Below are 15,548 nucleotides of genomic sequence, written 5' to 3' on the forward strand. Positions count from 1 at the left end.
GAGCGGCGCGGCGCGGCGATGCGCTCCCGCCGGCAGGGCCCGGGGCGATGCAGACATCGGGCACCGGGCGCGGGCTCCGGTCCGACGGAGCGACAGCGGCTCCCAGGACAGTGAGACGCGGCGGCGGGGACGCCGGTCCGGGAAGAAACGGACGAGGGGGCCGGAGGGAGGCGTCGAGGGCCGGGGGCAGCAGGGTGCCGGCAGGGCCGGGGCTCGGACGGAGAGGGGCCCACGGGAGACGACGGAAAGAACCGAGGGCAGGAGGGTGGCGCCCCCGGGCCCGGCCGCCCAGGGCTGTCCGGTCCGTCCTACCTCTTCAAACGCAGGCCGCCGCCCGCGCCGCCGCGCTCCCGGGCGCTCACCAAGCGAGTGGTCTCGGAGTTCCCGGGCGCGGAGTCCCCGGGCGTGGGCTCCATGTCCGCGCGACCCGACCGTCCAGGCCCCACCCAGGGAGGCAGAAGCGAGGCCGGCCGGCCCAAGCCCGAGAGCCGGCGGACCCCCCGGCTCCCCGCGGGGCGGCGGGGCCACCAGAGTGGAGGGAACTGCGGCGACTGTGGCGCGCGGAGTCCAAACTGCAGATCCCGCGGCCGCTGCAGCCCCGCCCCGCGTGGGGCGAGCGCCCCAAGCCCCGCCTCCAGGCGCCCGGGCTTCTTTCCCACGCCGAAGCCCCGCCCCCAGGGCCCCACCTCCGGAGAAAGCCCCCTTTCCCCAGTCAGAGCCAGGTAGGGGTGGCCGCAGCGCCCCGCCGTCCCGCACCTAGGGAGGGCTCGGTCTCCACAGCCCTCCCCCGCGCCCCCGCCCCAGGCCCCGCCTGCAGGTGTCAGGCCAAGCTCCTCTAGCCTGGGGACCCTCTGGGGTCCGGAGGAACACTGCCCTCCTCAAGCCTGAGTGGGGGCATTGCCCAGCTACCCAGTCACCTGTGGCCCCAGGTCCCACGCGGAGGCAGAAACAGGTACCACGCCGCTCGGGAAACGCAGAAAGAATGCGATGTGCACAGACGACCCTGAGAACTCTAAGGACGCGGGTGCAAATCCCACCGTGGAGGCTCAAGGGCGGGAGTTCGCGAGCGTAATTTGCCAAGCACTGTACCCCTAATTATCATTTATTTTTATACAAGGACCGTGAGTGACGAAAAGCCTCTTGTTCACCTTCTATTCACTGTTATTCCGACTTTTCAGATGAAAAAAACGGAGTCCCAGAGGAGGAAGCGTCCAAGGTCACGCAGCCCGTGAACAAGGGGGCTGGGCCGGCACCCATTCTCTTTCCCTTCCGCGACTCAAGAGTGTGTGGTCCCGACCCTCTCACTAAGAGGCCTGGGCGGCAGAAGAGGCGGCGGCTCTGCGGGTCACAAGCCGCCAGTGTCTGTGGAGCGAGGCCTTGCTCAGCTTGTCGGGGCTGTAGCCCTTGCCGGGGCATCATCTCATTTTGGGGAAACTGAAGCCCAGGAGGACTGACTTACAGGAAAATCGGTGGGCAGGTCAGAGTCGAAGCTTCAAACGCTCCCCGCTCTCGGCCCCCTCGCACCTGCCGCCACCGTGGGATGGAAAGGGAGTGGGGGCTTGGATTGTGCTCTCTAGAACTGCACAGTCTGTGAGGAGGAGGGTCCGTAGGAGGAGGGGAGAATGCAGGGCCGGGAGGCGGAGAGTGGGAGTGGTTAGTGGAGGAGCCCCGGGGAGAACCCATCAACCGCATCCTTCAGAACACACTGGGCGTCCTGAATCTCGTGTCCTGGAGACAAGACACCTGCCCTCGAGATGGCTAGCCCCGACCATGAGATGCTAGCAAGACCACAAGCACCCCAAAACAAAAAAGCCCAGAGCAGCTGCCGGGCGGAGCGGCTGGAAGTGAGGAGGTTAACCCAGGAGAGCTTCGCGGAGGCGGCTTACAAGGGATTCGGCAAACTGGGTGGCCGGGAGGCTGGCTGTGCGCCATGGTTAGAATGTGGCTCGGCACTCGCCCAGGTTTGCCGGCGGCGGGCGGCGTGCGCGAAGGCCTCGTACTGGCACTGCGCTGTGGGACCTCGCAGAAAACGCGAGCCACCGGGTCCCGCCCACGCCGTGCAGCCCGAGCCAGCGTCTCCTGCGCTCGGTGCCCGCGCTCCACAACGCGCAGCCAAAGCCCACGAGGGACGAGGAAGCCAGGCAAGCCTGGGGGCTTTGTCCCTCTCACCTTCCCTAGCAGGGGGAGCTGGAGGGGCCTCCGCTCTCTGCTCCGGTCACGGGAGGTCAAACTGGGGCAAAGCGAGGGCACGCCACCGGTCAAGGTCACCTTCTTGGCCTGTGTAAGAGCCAGGGTGTCACTCGTGTCCTGCCCAGCTATGCTATGGTCCTAGACTCGTCCCTCCCAGCACGTCGGTTCTCTAAGCTGGTCACCAGCTTGGGGCTGCCCCATTCTTGAAAGCCCTGAGCTAGGATGCTGATGGGCCACGGCGAACCCCGAGGACCCGCGCACTGGCCTCGTCCCCCGCGGCCCTGGCGGCCAACCTAGCTCTAGAGTGGGCAGAAATCGCGGGGCCTTGGCACGCCTCAGCTGATGACGACAGCAGGGGACATGACAACAATGGCTTCCTCCGGGATTTCCCTTCCTGGGCAGCGAGCGGAGAGCACCCGACTGCCCGGGAGGGGGCGCAGACGCTAGCACGTGCTCGTCCCGCCGCGGGGGGAAGCGCGCAGGCTGGAGGGAAAGGGGCGCCTGAGCAGAGGGATGACAGGCTGCCCGGTAGTAGTCTGGCTGCTGAGTGTGCCGCCTCCGGAAGCGGGGGTGCCGGCGACAGGAATACCAACCTTGGCTTAGGGATCTGTGTAAGAAAAGGTTGGCAGCAAAGTGTGTGCTTGCACCTGTTTCTCCAACAGCCATCAAGTGGCCCTGTGGAAATTTTGCAAAGCATTCTCTTAAATGCCAGACCTGAGGGAGTCCTGCTGTACCTGGGCAGGAGCTAGAAATCTTCTGAGGGAGCTGGAAGGTCAGCCTAGGGCTGGTGCTTGCAGGGAACTAGGGTCTTTTAAGAAACTATTCCTTCAGCACCTACTTAACACGGATTCCCTGCTGTGCATCCTGCTGGCCTAGGGGGGCTATCGGTGGTGAACAAGATGTCTCCCCTCCTGACTCTAACTTGATTGCAAGGGATTTCCCCCCTGCAGTCCTTTGTCACTGATTTATCCACTGCCCTTACTGCCTGTTCTGCCCTGCTGTGGTACCGGTCTGCCCCGAGACAAGGTCGTGCTTAGTCCCAAGGGCACTGTGGAAGCAGAAAGCCCTGGATGTTCCCAGGAAGACAGGTCGATGCCAGCTTCCAGAGGGCCCAGGGCAGAAGCAGCCAGAAGAGGCTGCAGGGGGACCCAGGTTGAAAGTCTGTGCTGAACGCGTTCATACTGAGAGAGGACAGCAAAGCCTGGCACTGAGGTAGCACTTAAACTGGGCTGGAGCCCTTGAGGAAAATTTGGAATCGGCCTTGCCCCTGTGGGCAAGGGCGTGAGGGGCTGGCCAAACTGAAGGGGGCAGGCGGCGGCTGCCTGGGGTCCCCTCAGATGCCACCTTCAGGAAGGCTTTCCTGACTTCTTGCTGACACTGTGCCCCTCCCTGGTCCTCTCAAGGCCCACTGTGCTCATCTGATGACAGCAGCTGTGACACTGCTTGTGTCTTCACTACAGAGTGGGCTCCCTGAAGGTAGGGGTTCTGTGTTCTTGCTGTGTTTCCAGCACCCCACCAATGGCTGGCACACAGCCATCCCAGAGAGCAGCAGGTTGTCATGGTGGAAGCAGGATGGAGGGGCAAGGTTTTACTTGCTAAGGGAGATGAGAAAGGGCTGCAGCTGAACTGTCACTGCTGCCAGGTGTGGTGGCCCATCCCCCAAATCCCAGCACTCAGGAGGCTGAGGCAGGAAGACTGCTGAGAGTTCAAGCCCAGCCTGAGCTATGCATGGAGACCCCACCTCAATCCCCACCCCCCAAAAAGTCCCTGCCTCAGGGAAGCCTTCTCTGGCCCCAGCTGGGTTAGATCTCATGTTATATACTCTCCTTTTGCTTTCTTAACATTTACTATCATGTACTTAAACTGCTACTTGAGAATAATTTGTTTCTTCACTTGGTTTATAGGATATCATAATCTAGTTTTTCTCCTTCACTACTTATTTTCAGCCTCCTTTACAGGTTCCTCTCAACTCCTGAGTGCTGGTATTTTTTTTGTTTTTTGAGAACTAGGGATTGAACCCAGGGCCTTGCTCATGCTAGGCAAACATTCCACCTCTGAGCCACATCCCCAACCCATTTTTTAAGAAGGATCTGTCTAAATTCAAACACACAATCCTCCTTCCTCAGCCTCCGAAGGAGCTGGGATTACAGATGTGTCCTACTGTGCCCAGCGACATCTCCTTAATCTTTTAATGCTGGGTTAGCCCGGGATGTGGCCACCCTCTTATCTTTCTGCACTTAATGCTATGGTGCTATCTCATCCTTTTTTAAGTCTTTAACTCTTATTGGGTAATAGCAGAAAGTGGTGGTGGTTGACGCTGGCTGTTGGGTACATGGGAAAAAAAATTTTTTTTTTCTGTCTCTTTGAGGCAGGGTCTCACTATGCAGTTCAGACTGGTCTTGAGCTCACTTTGTAGCCCAGGCTGGCCTCGAACTCACAATGATCCTCCTGCCTCAGCCTCCCGAGTGCTAGGATTACAGGTGTGCACCACCACGCCCAGTGGGAAAAATAATTTTTTTAAAAACTCACTTATTATTCTATTTTTTTTGTTTTTGTTTTGTTTTTGTTTTTTCTCCGGTACTGGGAATTGAACTCACGACCTTGCGCTTGCCAGGCAGGCGCTGTGCCGCTGAGCTAAATCCCCAGTCCCACTATTCTATTTTGTATGTATTTGAATTTTATTTTAAAAGGATTCTGGGCCAGGGAGATAGCTCAGCGGCACAGCGCCTGTCTAGTAAGTGCAAGGTCCTGAGTTTGATTCCTGGTACCTCCCCCAAATCAATAAAGTAAATAAAGTAAGATAAAAGGATTAAAAAATAAATGGCATCTACAGGTGATTCCCAGATCTTGCCCTTGAACTCCAAACTCATACTACCCAGATGTCAGCTTGACGTGCTCTCTTGACTGTTTATCAGGCAGGTATCTCGAGCTGCATAAGTCCAAAATGAGTTTCTGACTGGTACTCCATCCCAAATCTTCCCTTTCTGCAGCCCTCCCATGTCAGAACATGTGACTCCAGCTGGACGTGGCGGCACATACCTGTAAGCCTACCGCTCCTGAGGCAGGAGGATCCCAAGTCTGAGGCTGACCTGGGATACATAGCAAGTTTGACGCCTGCTTGAGCTATATAGTAAGACCTTGTCCAAAAAAAAAAAAAAAAAAAAAAGGCAGCTCCATCACCCCATCTTCCCACTGTGCAGGCTAGAATCCTCATAGCCATCCTTGTCCTATTTTCACTCCATATTCAATCTGTCAGCAAATTCTGCTCCCACCATTGTCCAAACCCACACTGTTCTCTCTGGTAATTGCAGTAGCTTCATAGGTGGTCCCTGTTTCCATGCTGATTGCTATATAGTCCTTCTGTAATCTGATAACTAGGCAACATAGGTCAGATTTCCCCACCCCCCAACTTACTTAAGTATTGCCCAAGTCCTTCTAATGGCCTGCAAAGCCCGGCGCTGACCTCAGTTCACAGTCTCCCACCTCACTCCCAGCCACTCTGACTTCCTATATGTGCTATGACACTACAACCACCAGGCATCTCCTGCCCCAGGGTCTTTGCATTTGCACATTTCTCTATCTATAAGGGACTCTATCACACGTGCTATACCCTACTTCTTCACTTGCTTCAGGTCTTGACACAAATATCACCTTCTCAGGCCCTCTCTGCTTGTCCTGTTAAAAGCTGTGACCCCTCCCCTCCACTGCAAACATTCTCTATCTCCACTCCCTGCTTTTTTTCTTCCTAGCCTTTATAACCATCCAACACCCTATATCTTTTACTTAACTCATTCACTGTTTATTCCCATCAGAATGTAAGCTCCATGATAGAAGAAATTTTTGTCTGTATCCCACCACCTATCCTCCTGTGTCTGGCACATATGGAACCTAATAAATATTTGCTGAATGTCCCAATGAATTTCTCACTGTGCTATAATCTACGAGGGCAGAAAAAGACTTTGATCACTAACTGATGTATCCAAGGTCCTAGGCAAGAGCAGTCCTTAATAGGTATGTGTCGAGCAAGTTAATTAAGAAAAAGGATATGAGGAAACATGGTACAGAGATGAAGAACTGGAATATTGGAGAGGGGGAGAACAATTTAGATCACTGTGGAAGGTTCCTTTTAGGGCAAGAGGAGGCAACAGATTTGGAAGGAGTAAATTGGTTTCATGTTGTAGAGTTCATTGCCAGATTTCAAAGTTGTCTGGCATCCTTATGCCATGAGCAGTAAAGTGGTGATGAGGGAAGGATTGCTTAAAAATATGAATTGGAGCCACAGCTGGGGTGCACACCTATAATCCCTGTTCTCAGGGAGGCTGAGGCAGGAGGATCACAAGTTCTAGCTCAGCCTGGGCAACTCTGAAACTTGCAAGACCCTGTCTCAAAATAAAAAATAAAAAATGGCTAGAGATATATCTCAGTGTGAAGGCCATGTGAACATTCAATCCCCAGTACTTGGGCTGGGGTGGGGTGGGATGAATATTGATCTGGTAGCAGGATCCAGCACAAGACTTGCCAGAGGAGAACAGTTACCATAGGAGGCTAAGAGCACAGTTGGCTCCTAACTGGGATGCTTAGAGGCTATGGGAGCTGAAAAGAAGGGACAAATGACGTGAGTTTGATTCCCAGTACCGGAAAAAAAAAAAAAAAAGAAGGGACCAATGAAAGAACCATTTTGGAAAAATGATAAGAGTTTTTAAGCACGGTTTGGATAAACGAGTCCATACCCCAGTGATGCTTAGGCTTTGAGTTTCACTATCTTGAAAGACAAACAGAGAAGCCAAAAGGAACGACTGGTTTGGAGCACAATAATGAGTTCAGATTTTAGAGTGTTGTTGTGAGGCAAGGGGACACTGGCTGTGGGTGACGCTAAAGCATAGCTGTGACAACTGAAGCCACGGACCTAGCGGGGCCTCTGAGGAAAGAATAAATCATCATTGTGAAGACCACACTGCGGAATACCCACAGTGAGCAGGTGAGTGAAGGAAGAAAAGCCAGCAAAGGAAGCAGAAAACTTACTAGAGATGTTGGAGGTGGCCAGAAGGATGCAGAGCCCAAGGAATGGCAAGCTGGGACACCAGTGAGGTTGAACAGAAAGGAGAGAAGTGGTCGAAGGGCCCAAGTCGCCTCCCAAAATGTAGCCTGATGTTAGTCACACTGCTTGAAACTTTATGGTTATGCCTCCATCAGCAGGAAGAGGGTGAGGCACAACTGCCTTTCTCACTATTATCTGAATTACTGTGGTGTAATCAGATTGCTCCGCACTTAGATTTTAGGAAGGAGATCATCTACAGAGGCAACTGCTGTTAGTAGAAGTGTGGAGAGGAGAGGAAGTGAGAAAGGTAATTTTGGAGTTCTGGATGCTTGGGGCTACTTTGAGGAATTTCTGGATAGCCAGAGGGCAGCATGCTGGTCCCGGGTATGGGGAAAGAAAATGGGGCTCTAAGCAGCTCTGAGAAGGATGCAGACGGTGGAAGAAAGACACCAGTGACAATTTGCAAATCCTAAGAGGGAAGACTCTGATATTTCCCCTTCTTCCTAGAAACAAAATGAAAAACAACTTCTCTCTTTATAAAAATTGGAAGGAGACAGGACAGAATTACTACTAATAATAATTAATGTAATTATTATAAAGCACACCATGTGCTAGGGCCTGTTCACATTAAGAACTTAGTCCTTATGACAACCTGAAAAGGTAGGTGCTGTTATGTGCAGCTTACAGATGTGCAGTGCCTGGGGAGGACGGGCAGAGAGGAGCCTCTCTAGCTGGAAGCCTTCCTTCTCCCAGAGATCCCGAGATCTCTAGCCTGGGGTTGGGGGACAGACAGACAAAACTTGGCCATGGGGTTTCTGATCAAACCTCTTCTAGGAGGCAGAGGGGGAAGAGGGGCATTACCTGACATTGCCCAATTAGGGGACATGAATGTCATCCATAGCCTGGGTCTGTCTCTAGACCTAGATTTTAAATTGGGAGGCCAGGCATGGTGGTGTACACCTGTAATCCCACCACTCAGGAGACTGAGGCAGGAGGATCACTATGAGTTCAAGGCCAGCCTGGACTACATAATGAGACTCTGTCTCAAAAATTTAAAAAAATAAAGTAAATAAGGAGAATAATAACAGTGTAGACACTGAACTTGGAGTCTGGACCTCACTGGGTGACCTTCCTTCTCTCTTGGGTGCACAATTCTCAACTATGAACGAAAATACTGGATTAGAGTTAAATCTCTGAGGTTCTTTCCAGCTCAAAAACTATATAAACTCTAAACCCGGTTGTTGGGTGTGACAAATTATGATCTCTCTCCCACTGCATATGTTCTAGAGTGTGGTATTTTAGGTCTGAATATGCTACTGTCTGCTGCCTGTACGTGTGTGTTCCATATATATGACAACAAGTTTTGGTTTGTGAGTAAACATGGGATGCTTTGTAGTTTTCTTCAGGAAAGATCAAATAGCTCTGGGAGGCAGTAAATCCAAAAATTGCTGACTCAAACCACAGTGGGAAGGCAAATGACTCCACAAAAGGTTTTAATCTGAATTTTCATTGGCACAGTCATTTTGTTTTTTTCTATTCTTTTTACAACTGCTCTGGCTTGTGTCTAGATGTCCCCTCAAAGTCTCACGCAGCATTAGGTGGGGCTTTTTCAGAAGTGGCTTAATCTAGAGTATGTGATTGATTCATGGTGTAATACTAGGATTAAGAGTGCTAGGATAAAGGGTGGGTGATTACTAAATCAGTCCACGGATTGGTTTGGCACTGCCTTAACAAGGTAGCCTAGACACAATATAAGGGACAGAAAGAGGCTTGTCTCACCTTCTTGTTTGCTTTGCTACCACCTGCCTGCCATGAACTCTTCTCCTCTGCTATTCCACCCTTTCTTGGAGCCAGCTGATTTTGGACTGAAACCTCTACAAACTGTGAGCTAAATAAACCTTTCCCCCTTTAACTTTGAGTGTTGGGTATTTTGTCTCAGCAACGAGAGGATAGTAAGACAACAACCAAATCTAATTAAGTGTTGACATTAACCCTATGAGATGACACAGGTTTTTATAGAAAAGAAAAGAGACTCAGATTAAATGACTTGACCATGATCATAAAGTTTGTTAGAGTCAGAGCTAGAACAGGCTTCCAATCCCTGGCTTGTGTGTTCTTCCCACTACTGTGCTGGGTGTGAGATAAAGGCCTATGAATGAGAAACAAAGGGCTGTGATTCTAGAAGGTAGCACGGATAGCCTCTGTCCACAGCATACAGGTGGGCTTGTCTGCCCTTTTCCCACTCTGCAGCTTACTGGCTGCAGCTTTCCCTCATTCAGAGCACAGACTTACAAGGCTTAAAGATAAAGGCAAAAAAAAAAAGATAAAGGCTACTTCAAGAGCCATGGATGGTGATTAATTGGAAAGTCAGAGGGTAAGGAGAAAAAGTAATAACATTCAGGAGACTCTGGCAAGTTGTGAAAGATGTTTACTTTTTCCCAGGGCTCAGGGATGTGATCATACCATCTCTCAGGGTTGTTGTGAGAATCCAAGATAATGAGGTTAAAAGCCACACATAGGTTTTTTGTTTTGGGGGTTTTTTTTGTTTGTTTGTTTGGTTGGTTTTTTTTTTTTTTTTTTTTTTTTTTTTGAGACTATGCAGCTCAGGCTGACCTTGAGCTCACTTTGTAGCCCAGGCTGGCCTCAAACTCACAACAATCCTCCTGCCTCAGCCTCCCGAATGCTGGGATTACAGGCATGGACCACCACACCTGGCTTAGATTTTCTCTTTCATTCAACCATTTCATTTTAGCATTTATTGAGCACAAACAAGATCCCAGGAACTATGCTGGAAATTGGAGGAATACTAAGACAAAGACATAAGAAGTGAGCTTGGAATCACATTACATATATTTTTGTCATTTTTTTTTTCCTATTTTTGCCTCTTCTTGTCTAGGATCATATAAAGGAAGATGGGCCTTGTAGTTCAATCCAATTTCCCAGCCTCTTTCACAGAGAATTTTTGCTATCAGCCAACCTTCAGGCTTATATTCCACTGGCCGAGGTATACCTTGTCTATAGTGCATTCAGCAAATCACTGCTTCACTTACTATAGCCAGGTATCATTTTAGGTGTTGGGGATACAAAGGTGAACAAACAAGGTCCCTGCCCTCATGGACCTCCCTGTTACCCGGGAAGGCAGACATCAAACAAATCAATACACAAATGAATATATATTCACAAATAATAGTGATGGTGTCAGGTGGTGGGAAGAGAGAGAAAAAAAAACAAAAACAGTTTAAGGACTTCTCCGGGGAGGCACAAAGCTGAGGCCCTTGAAGGATGAGAAGTCAGCCACAGTAATCACCTGAGTAGAGGACTTCCAGGTGGAGGGAACACTATCATCAAAGCCCTTGAGGTGGGAGGGAACATGGTGTCTTCAAAGCAGTAAGGCAGAAACTCAGAGCGAGCAGGTCAGTGGTTCTCCATGACTCTGGAGTGACAGAGGCAAGATCACGCTAGGCCTTGGAGGCTGAGGTAGGGGATTAGCGGTCAGTGCACTGCACTTCTGACACCTTCCGTTCTCTTTTCCCAGGGAAGTGAAGCTGGCTTGTTCTGCTAGTCCTATTATTCCAAGATGCTGGTAAAAGGCTGGTGCTTAGAGAAATCTGGCATAGGACAGACCATCAAAGAATGGTCAGCTTCAGCTCCTTCTCTTTAGGCAAGGAACCTTGAAACTCAGCTGACCCCAGAGCCTATAGGATCATTAGACTTGTTGCATGTGAGCTCCATTTACTCAAATAGCTAGCATCTCTTGGGGTGGATTACTGACTTACAGTTTGTGGTTGTTTTTTTTTTTTTTTTTTTTTGAGACAGGGTCTCACTATGCAGTTCAGGCTGGCCTTGAGCTCACTTTGTAGCCCAGGCTGACCTCGAACTCGTAACAATCCTCCTGCCTCAGCCTCCCAAGTGCTGAGATTACAGGAGTGCGCCACCACAATCATCTCTGATTTACAATTTAAAACCTAGGAGGTGGTTAGGCGTAACCTGGGATTGCCATGAATTAGAGGCCAGGCTGGGTTTCCTACTGAGTGCCAAGCCAGCCTGAACTACACAGTAAGATCTTGGCTCAAAAAAACAAAAAGAAAGAGAGAGAGAGAGATTGAAGAGATTTGTTCCAAAATTTATGTCTAAGAATTTTCATTACAAGGTTATATACTATCACGTAGTTAGAAACAATGTAAATATCCAACCTGGATTACAGAATCATACCACGGCCCCACCTTCATGATGGGGTAGTGTTTGAATGAAGTTTCTGAAGCCGAGTAATGACTTCTGGAAAGTCTCTAAATACCATTTAAAGGGAATATGCCAAAGAATCGTTACAATCTAATAGGTCACACGCCGGTGGGAACAACGAGGCTGGGGGCAGGGGAAGAAGGAAGGAGCCTCTGGGGCACCCGACTGAGTCTCAACGCCTCGGGAGGAGCTTCCAGGTGGAGGGGAAGAAAGGACGAGGTAGAGAGGCCCGAGCTCTGAGGAAGACTAGGAAAGTAACATGCCTCTTGAGAAAGCTCACCGAGCTATACCTCACAACCGTCAGGTGGGCAGGCCTGCTGTCCTTCGATAACGGGGTTGGAAAGCCGCGCGTGTGAGCAGGATGGTTGCTGCCCTCCCATCGGAGAAGCAGGATGCGGAGCGCCGGGTCGCTGGAGCAACGCTCAGCCCCCGCCTGCGCAGCTCAGGCTTCCCCTGGAGCCAAATAAGTCCCAGGGCCAACGTGGCTACCCAGGCCTGCGCCAAAAAAGGAATCACAGTGTCTACTGCGCAGTAGCGCGCAAGCGCAGTCGGCCTGCTGAACTGGCGGTGTGAAGTTTTACACCCTGGAGGATGAAAGGTTTGTGAGGCTTACCTGGTTTAAGAGAGTGACTTGGAGGTAAAGAGGCTCGAGTTGGGGAGTCAATACTGGGCTGAGACCCCAGCCTATGATGAGCACCCCCTCTGAGCTCGTTGCCCTGGTCCTCCAGGCCACCGGCCTCCCAGGTGTGTGCCTGGTGCTTTCAGATCCCTGGGTCGCCCAAGCCCCACCCCGCAGCATTCCCTCCCCACTTCAGTGCCTGATCAGCCTCTGCCATCCCAGCTGCCCCACTTGGAGGGCCAGAGGTCCGGTGGTTTGGGAAGCAGAGGGTGGGGGAAGAAGAAGCAAATGCCTGGCCTGGGTGCAAGGCCTTGGTCTTTGCCTCCGCCTGGCTTCTGGGCATCTGACTTCCTTAGGCCGTGCACAGTACAGTCTGAATTATTTCTCTCCTGGCCATTGTAGCTCTTCCCATATCCCTCATCCAACCTGTTTAGGGGCTGGGGATGCCCAACTTTTAAAAACCCAACCCTGACCAGGGACAGGTGAAGGGCTGTATACTTATGTAGGAACCCTGGGTAAAATCAGGCTTTTCCTTGGCTTCAAGCTCTCCTGACTTAGGCCTCTCTAGGCTTGGGGTGACTGGAGGTCTAGGCAGCTGGAGGATGCTGGGAAATGGGTGGGCAAGATGTTTCCTCTTCAGAATTTGAACTTGAATGCTTTCCTGGTCACCTGTACTATCCTGCCAGTCACTGCCCACTCACTGCTGTTTTCCTTGTCGTTTTGGCCCAGAACATGTCTCATGTGGACGAAGCAGCCCGCCGGCTGTCCAAAAGTGGGACAACCCTCTATGCAGTGCTAGAACTTAAGAAGGGTGCCTCACCTGAAGACGTCAAAAAGGCCTACAGGTTCAGACCCTAGTCCTTGACTGAACTCTAGAACTTCCCCCTTTTCTTTCTGTTTTGCTTTCAGGCCCTTGTTTAGAGATCTCTGGAAGCCTTTACTTGGGACTGAAGGAGGCCATCGCCCTCTTTAGGGTGGCATGGGAAGATATTTAGATCTTGGCTGCTTCCTCCGTCCTTTGCACCACACCCCATGCATTCCTCAGCACTGTCTAGAGACCCATCCCTCCATTCATGCTCACCCTCCATCCCCAGCCATTTCGTATCCCTCCCGTCCTCCTTGTGGGTAGGAGACTGGCCTTGCAGTATCATCCAGACAAGAATCCAGGAGATGCTCAAGCTGCAGAAATCTTCAAAGAAATCAACACAGCTCATGCTATACTGAGTGATCCTACGAAGCGGGAAATCTATGACCGACATGGCTCATTTGGAATATACCTATATGATCATTTTGGCGAAGATGGAGTTAGAAACTATTTCATAGCCAATAGTTGCTGGTTCAAGGTACACAGCTCTTCCTAGTCCCTTAAGACTCAGGAAGGAGGGTGACCTTCCTCTCCTAGGACAGATTCTCTGGGTGTGAGGACGTGAGAGGGAGGGAGCATAAATGGAAATACAGAACAGCTAGACTGAGGCCTCTCTGCTACCTTTCAGACACTCGTCCTCCTATGTGTACTGCTCACTTGTTGTTGTTGCTGCTGCTGCTGCTGTTTTTGCTGTGGAACACTCAAACCACCACCCGAGGAGGCGAATGGGCCGAAAGGTCAACAGAACGTCCGGAAACAACCTCCACGATCAGGTGAGGACCAAGGGAGATACTGAGGTCAGATCTGGATTAGCAACGAAAGAAAAGGTTGGGGATGAGAAAGACCTGAGAAAATGGCAAGTTAATTCCTAACTCTGGCAGGTTCAAGTCCGGCATTGGGGCAAAATGAAGAAAAAGGAGATCGATAATATTTCTGAGTGCCTTATGCCATGAACTGGCAGTTTGAATGTAGCCTTGGTGGCTTCTGACTGCTAAGCTAAGGAATGGGGTGAGACACCTTTCCTAGAAATGGCAGTAGTTGAAAACAGGTTCAAGCATGCAGTTTATTGTACCTACTCCAAAGAAAGATGAGCTGGGAGTATAGTTCAATGGTAGAGAACTCACCTACCGTGCACAAGGGCCCAGGTTTGCAAAAAAAGAAGGAGGAGGGAAGAAGGATAAAATCTGAGATTATTCCCATCCCAAATGGGAGGAGATGTCACCTGAAGTTCACACCAGTGCCATCTTAAAATGCTCACTGAACATCTGCAAGGTAACAGTTTCCTCATCTGCAGACTAAAAACTTGTTATTAAATGCTGATATATGTAAACATATGTATAATTCCATCACAGGAGCAAAACATCATTTTGGAAAGGATGAAGATAGTGAAGATTATTAATACAATAGGAAGAAGGGTGAGGTATGTAAACTGAAAGGCAGCAGTAAGTGAAGGATAAATCCAGGCTTAGTGGCACACTCCTGTGTTCCCAGTGCTCTGAGGCAAGAGGGCTGCAAGTGTGAACACAGCTTGAGCAACTTAATAACTTAGTTATTAAGTTTGAGACCTTATCTCATACTAAAAAACAAAAACGGGCTGGGGATGTAGCCCAGTGGGAATACCTTGGATTCAATCCTCAGCACCACTAAAAAAATAAATAAGAGAAGCCTAAGCTAACATCAGATGGGTCATTACTGGAAAGTCTGTATCCTCATAGAATGGACTCCAGAGGGTTATATCTTTATAAAGAGAGGATTTGCCTTAAATTCTAGGTGATTATTTCTTCGGGTTAATACAGTGCCAACTTCTTCTGCCACTAGGTGCTGGCCCAGTGAGGGTGCCCTCTGCTGCCCAGTCCACTGGCCACATTGGAGAGAGGAACAAGTAGCCCTGTCCTGACTCTGACTCTAACTTGATTCCCCTTCTTATAAGAATTCCTCCTTCAGAAGCATTGATGCTGACCATCCAGTAAGGATACCACTTCTGGCTGTCATCCTGGCCCTACAGGGTCTCCAGCGACTCTTTCTAGCTCCAGTCCCACTTTAATCTGTCAGCAGTACTGCATCCGTACCTGCATGAAGCCTCGGGCAGTGACGGCAAACTTTTCCTGAGGATTCCTTTTCTGGTGCCTGCCTTGGCATTTGGGCCGGTGTTAGGTAGGTGCCTGAGTCACCTGCAGTACCTCCACCAAGGTCCTGGCCATTGAGCAGGGCAGATCCTGTTCTTAGAGCTTCTACACCAGTAAGTCCTCCTTTGTTACAACACTGGGTATCAAGAACTCCCGGCATCCACCGCATTCCTAAACCAATACCCTTTTCTGAGGCTGCTGTCATCTTGTTCTGGTGCCCATAGCATGGGCACTGCAGCCTCACCTAGGCCACCACGAGCCAACTTGGGAAATGAGTGCCTCTGAGTCTTGCAGATAGCTACCTCGCCCTGGATCCTCCCTGGACTTCAGTTCCTGCCCAGCCCCTGTGTTAGTCCTGGTCCAGTGGGTGGAGTGCAGTCCCTGATTCAGTGCCTGCTTGTCTCCATCCTTACCACATCTTACCCAGGCTCCACCGTACATAGGGTTGGTTCTTAAAGCAGGGGCATGAGG

The 15,548-nt window shown here is 50.8% G+C and overlaps 2 protein-coding genes across 7 annotated transcripts in view; one reads left to right on the top strand and one right to left on the bottom strand.

Moving 5' to 3' along the window:
- The window catches only part of Slc30a3 (solute carrier family 30 (zinc transporter), member 3), a 19,133-nt gene extending 7,220 nt beyond the window's left edge, over positions 1-11,913 (bottom strand). For 2 of the 6 annotated variants that reach the window (XM_005400476.2, XM_005400475.2), the window contains exon 1: positions 313-603. In XM_005400476.2, coding sequence (XP_005400533.1) covers positions 313-416 — 104 coding nt within the window. In that variant the 5' untranslated portion in view covers positions 417-603. Of the gene's footprint in view, positions 1-312; positions 609-11,730 lie in introns of those variants that run through there. The other 4 variants (XM_005400477.1, XM_013522597.1, XM_013522598.1 and 1 more) reach the window with 4 other exon arrangements.
- An 80-nt stretch (positions 11,914-11,993) lies between these two features.
- On the top strand, positions 11,994-14,857 carry Dnajc5g (DnaJ (Hsp40) homolog, subfamily C, member 5 gamma). Its single transcript, XM_005400478.2, has 6 exons — positions 11,994-12,065; positions 12,816-12,931; positions 13,216-13,429; positions 13,580-13,724; positions 14,304-14,371; positions 14,770-14,857. Exons 2-5 carry the CDS (start codon positions 12,819-12,821, stop codon positions 14,348-14,350), a joined length of 519 nt encoding a protein of 172 aa, XP_005400535.1. The 5' UTR covers positions 11,994-12,065; positions 12,816-12,818; the 3' UTR covers positions 14,351-14,371; positions 14,770-14,857.
- The last annotated feature ends 691 nt before the right edge of the window (positions 14,858-15,548 follow it).

Source organism: Chinchilla lanigera, unplaced genomic scaffold (assembly GCF_000276665.1).
Source record: "Chinchilla lanigera isolate Chin_1 unplaced genomic scaffold, ChiLan1.0 scaffold00068, whole genome shotgun sequence".
In the NCBI taxonomy this organism is placed as follows: Eukaryota; Metazoa; Chordata; class Mammalia; order Rodentia; family Chinchillidae; genus Chinchilla; species Chinchilla lanigera.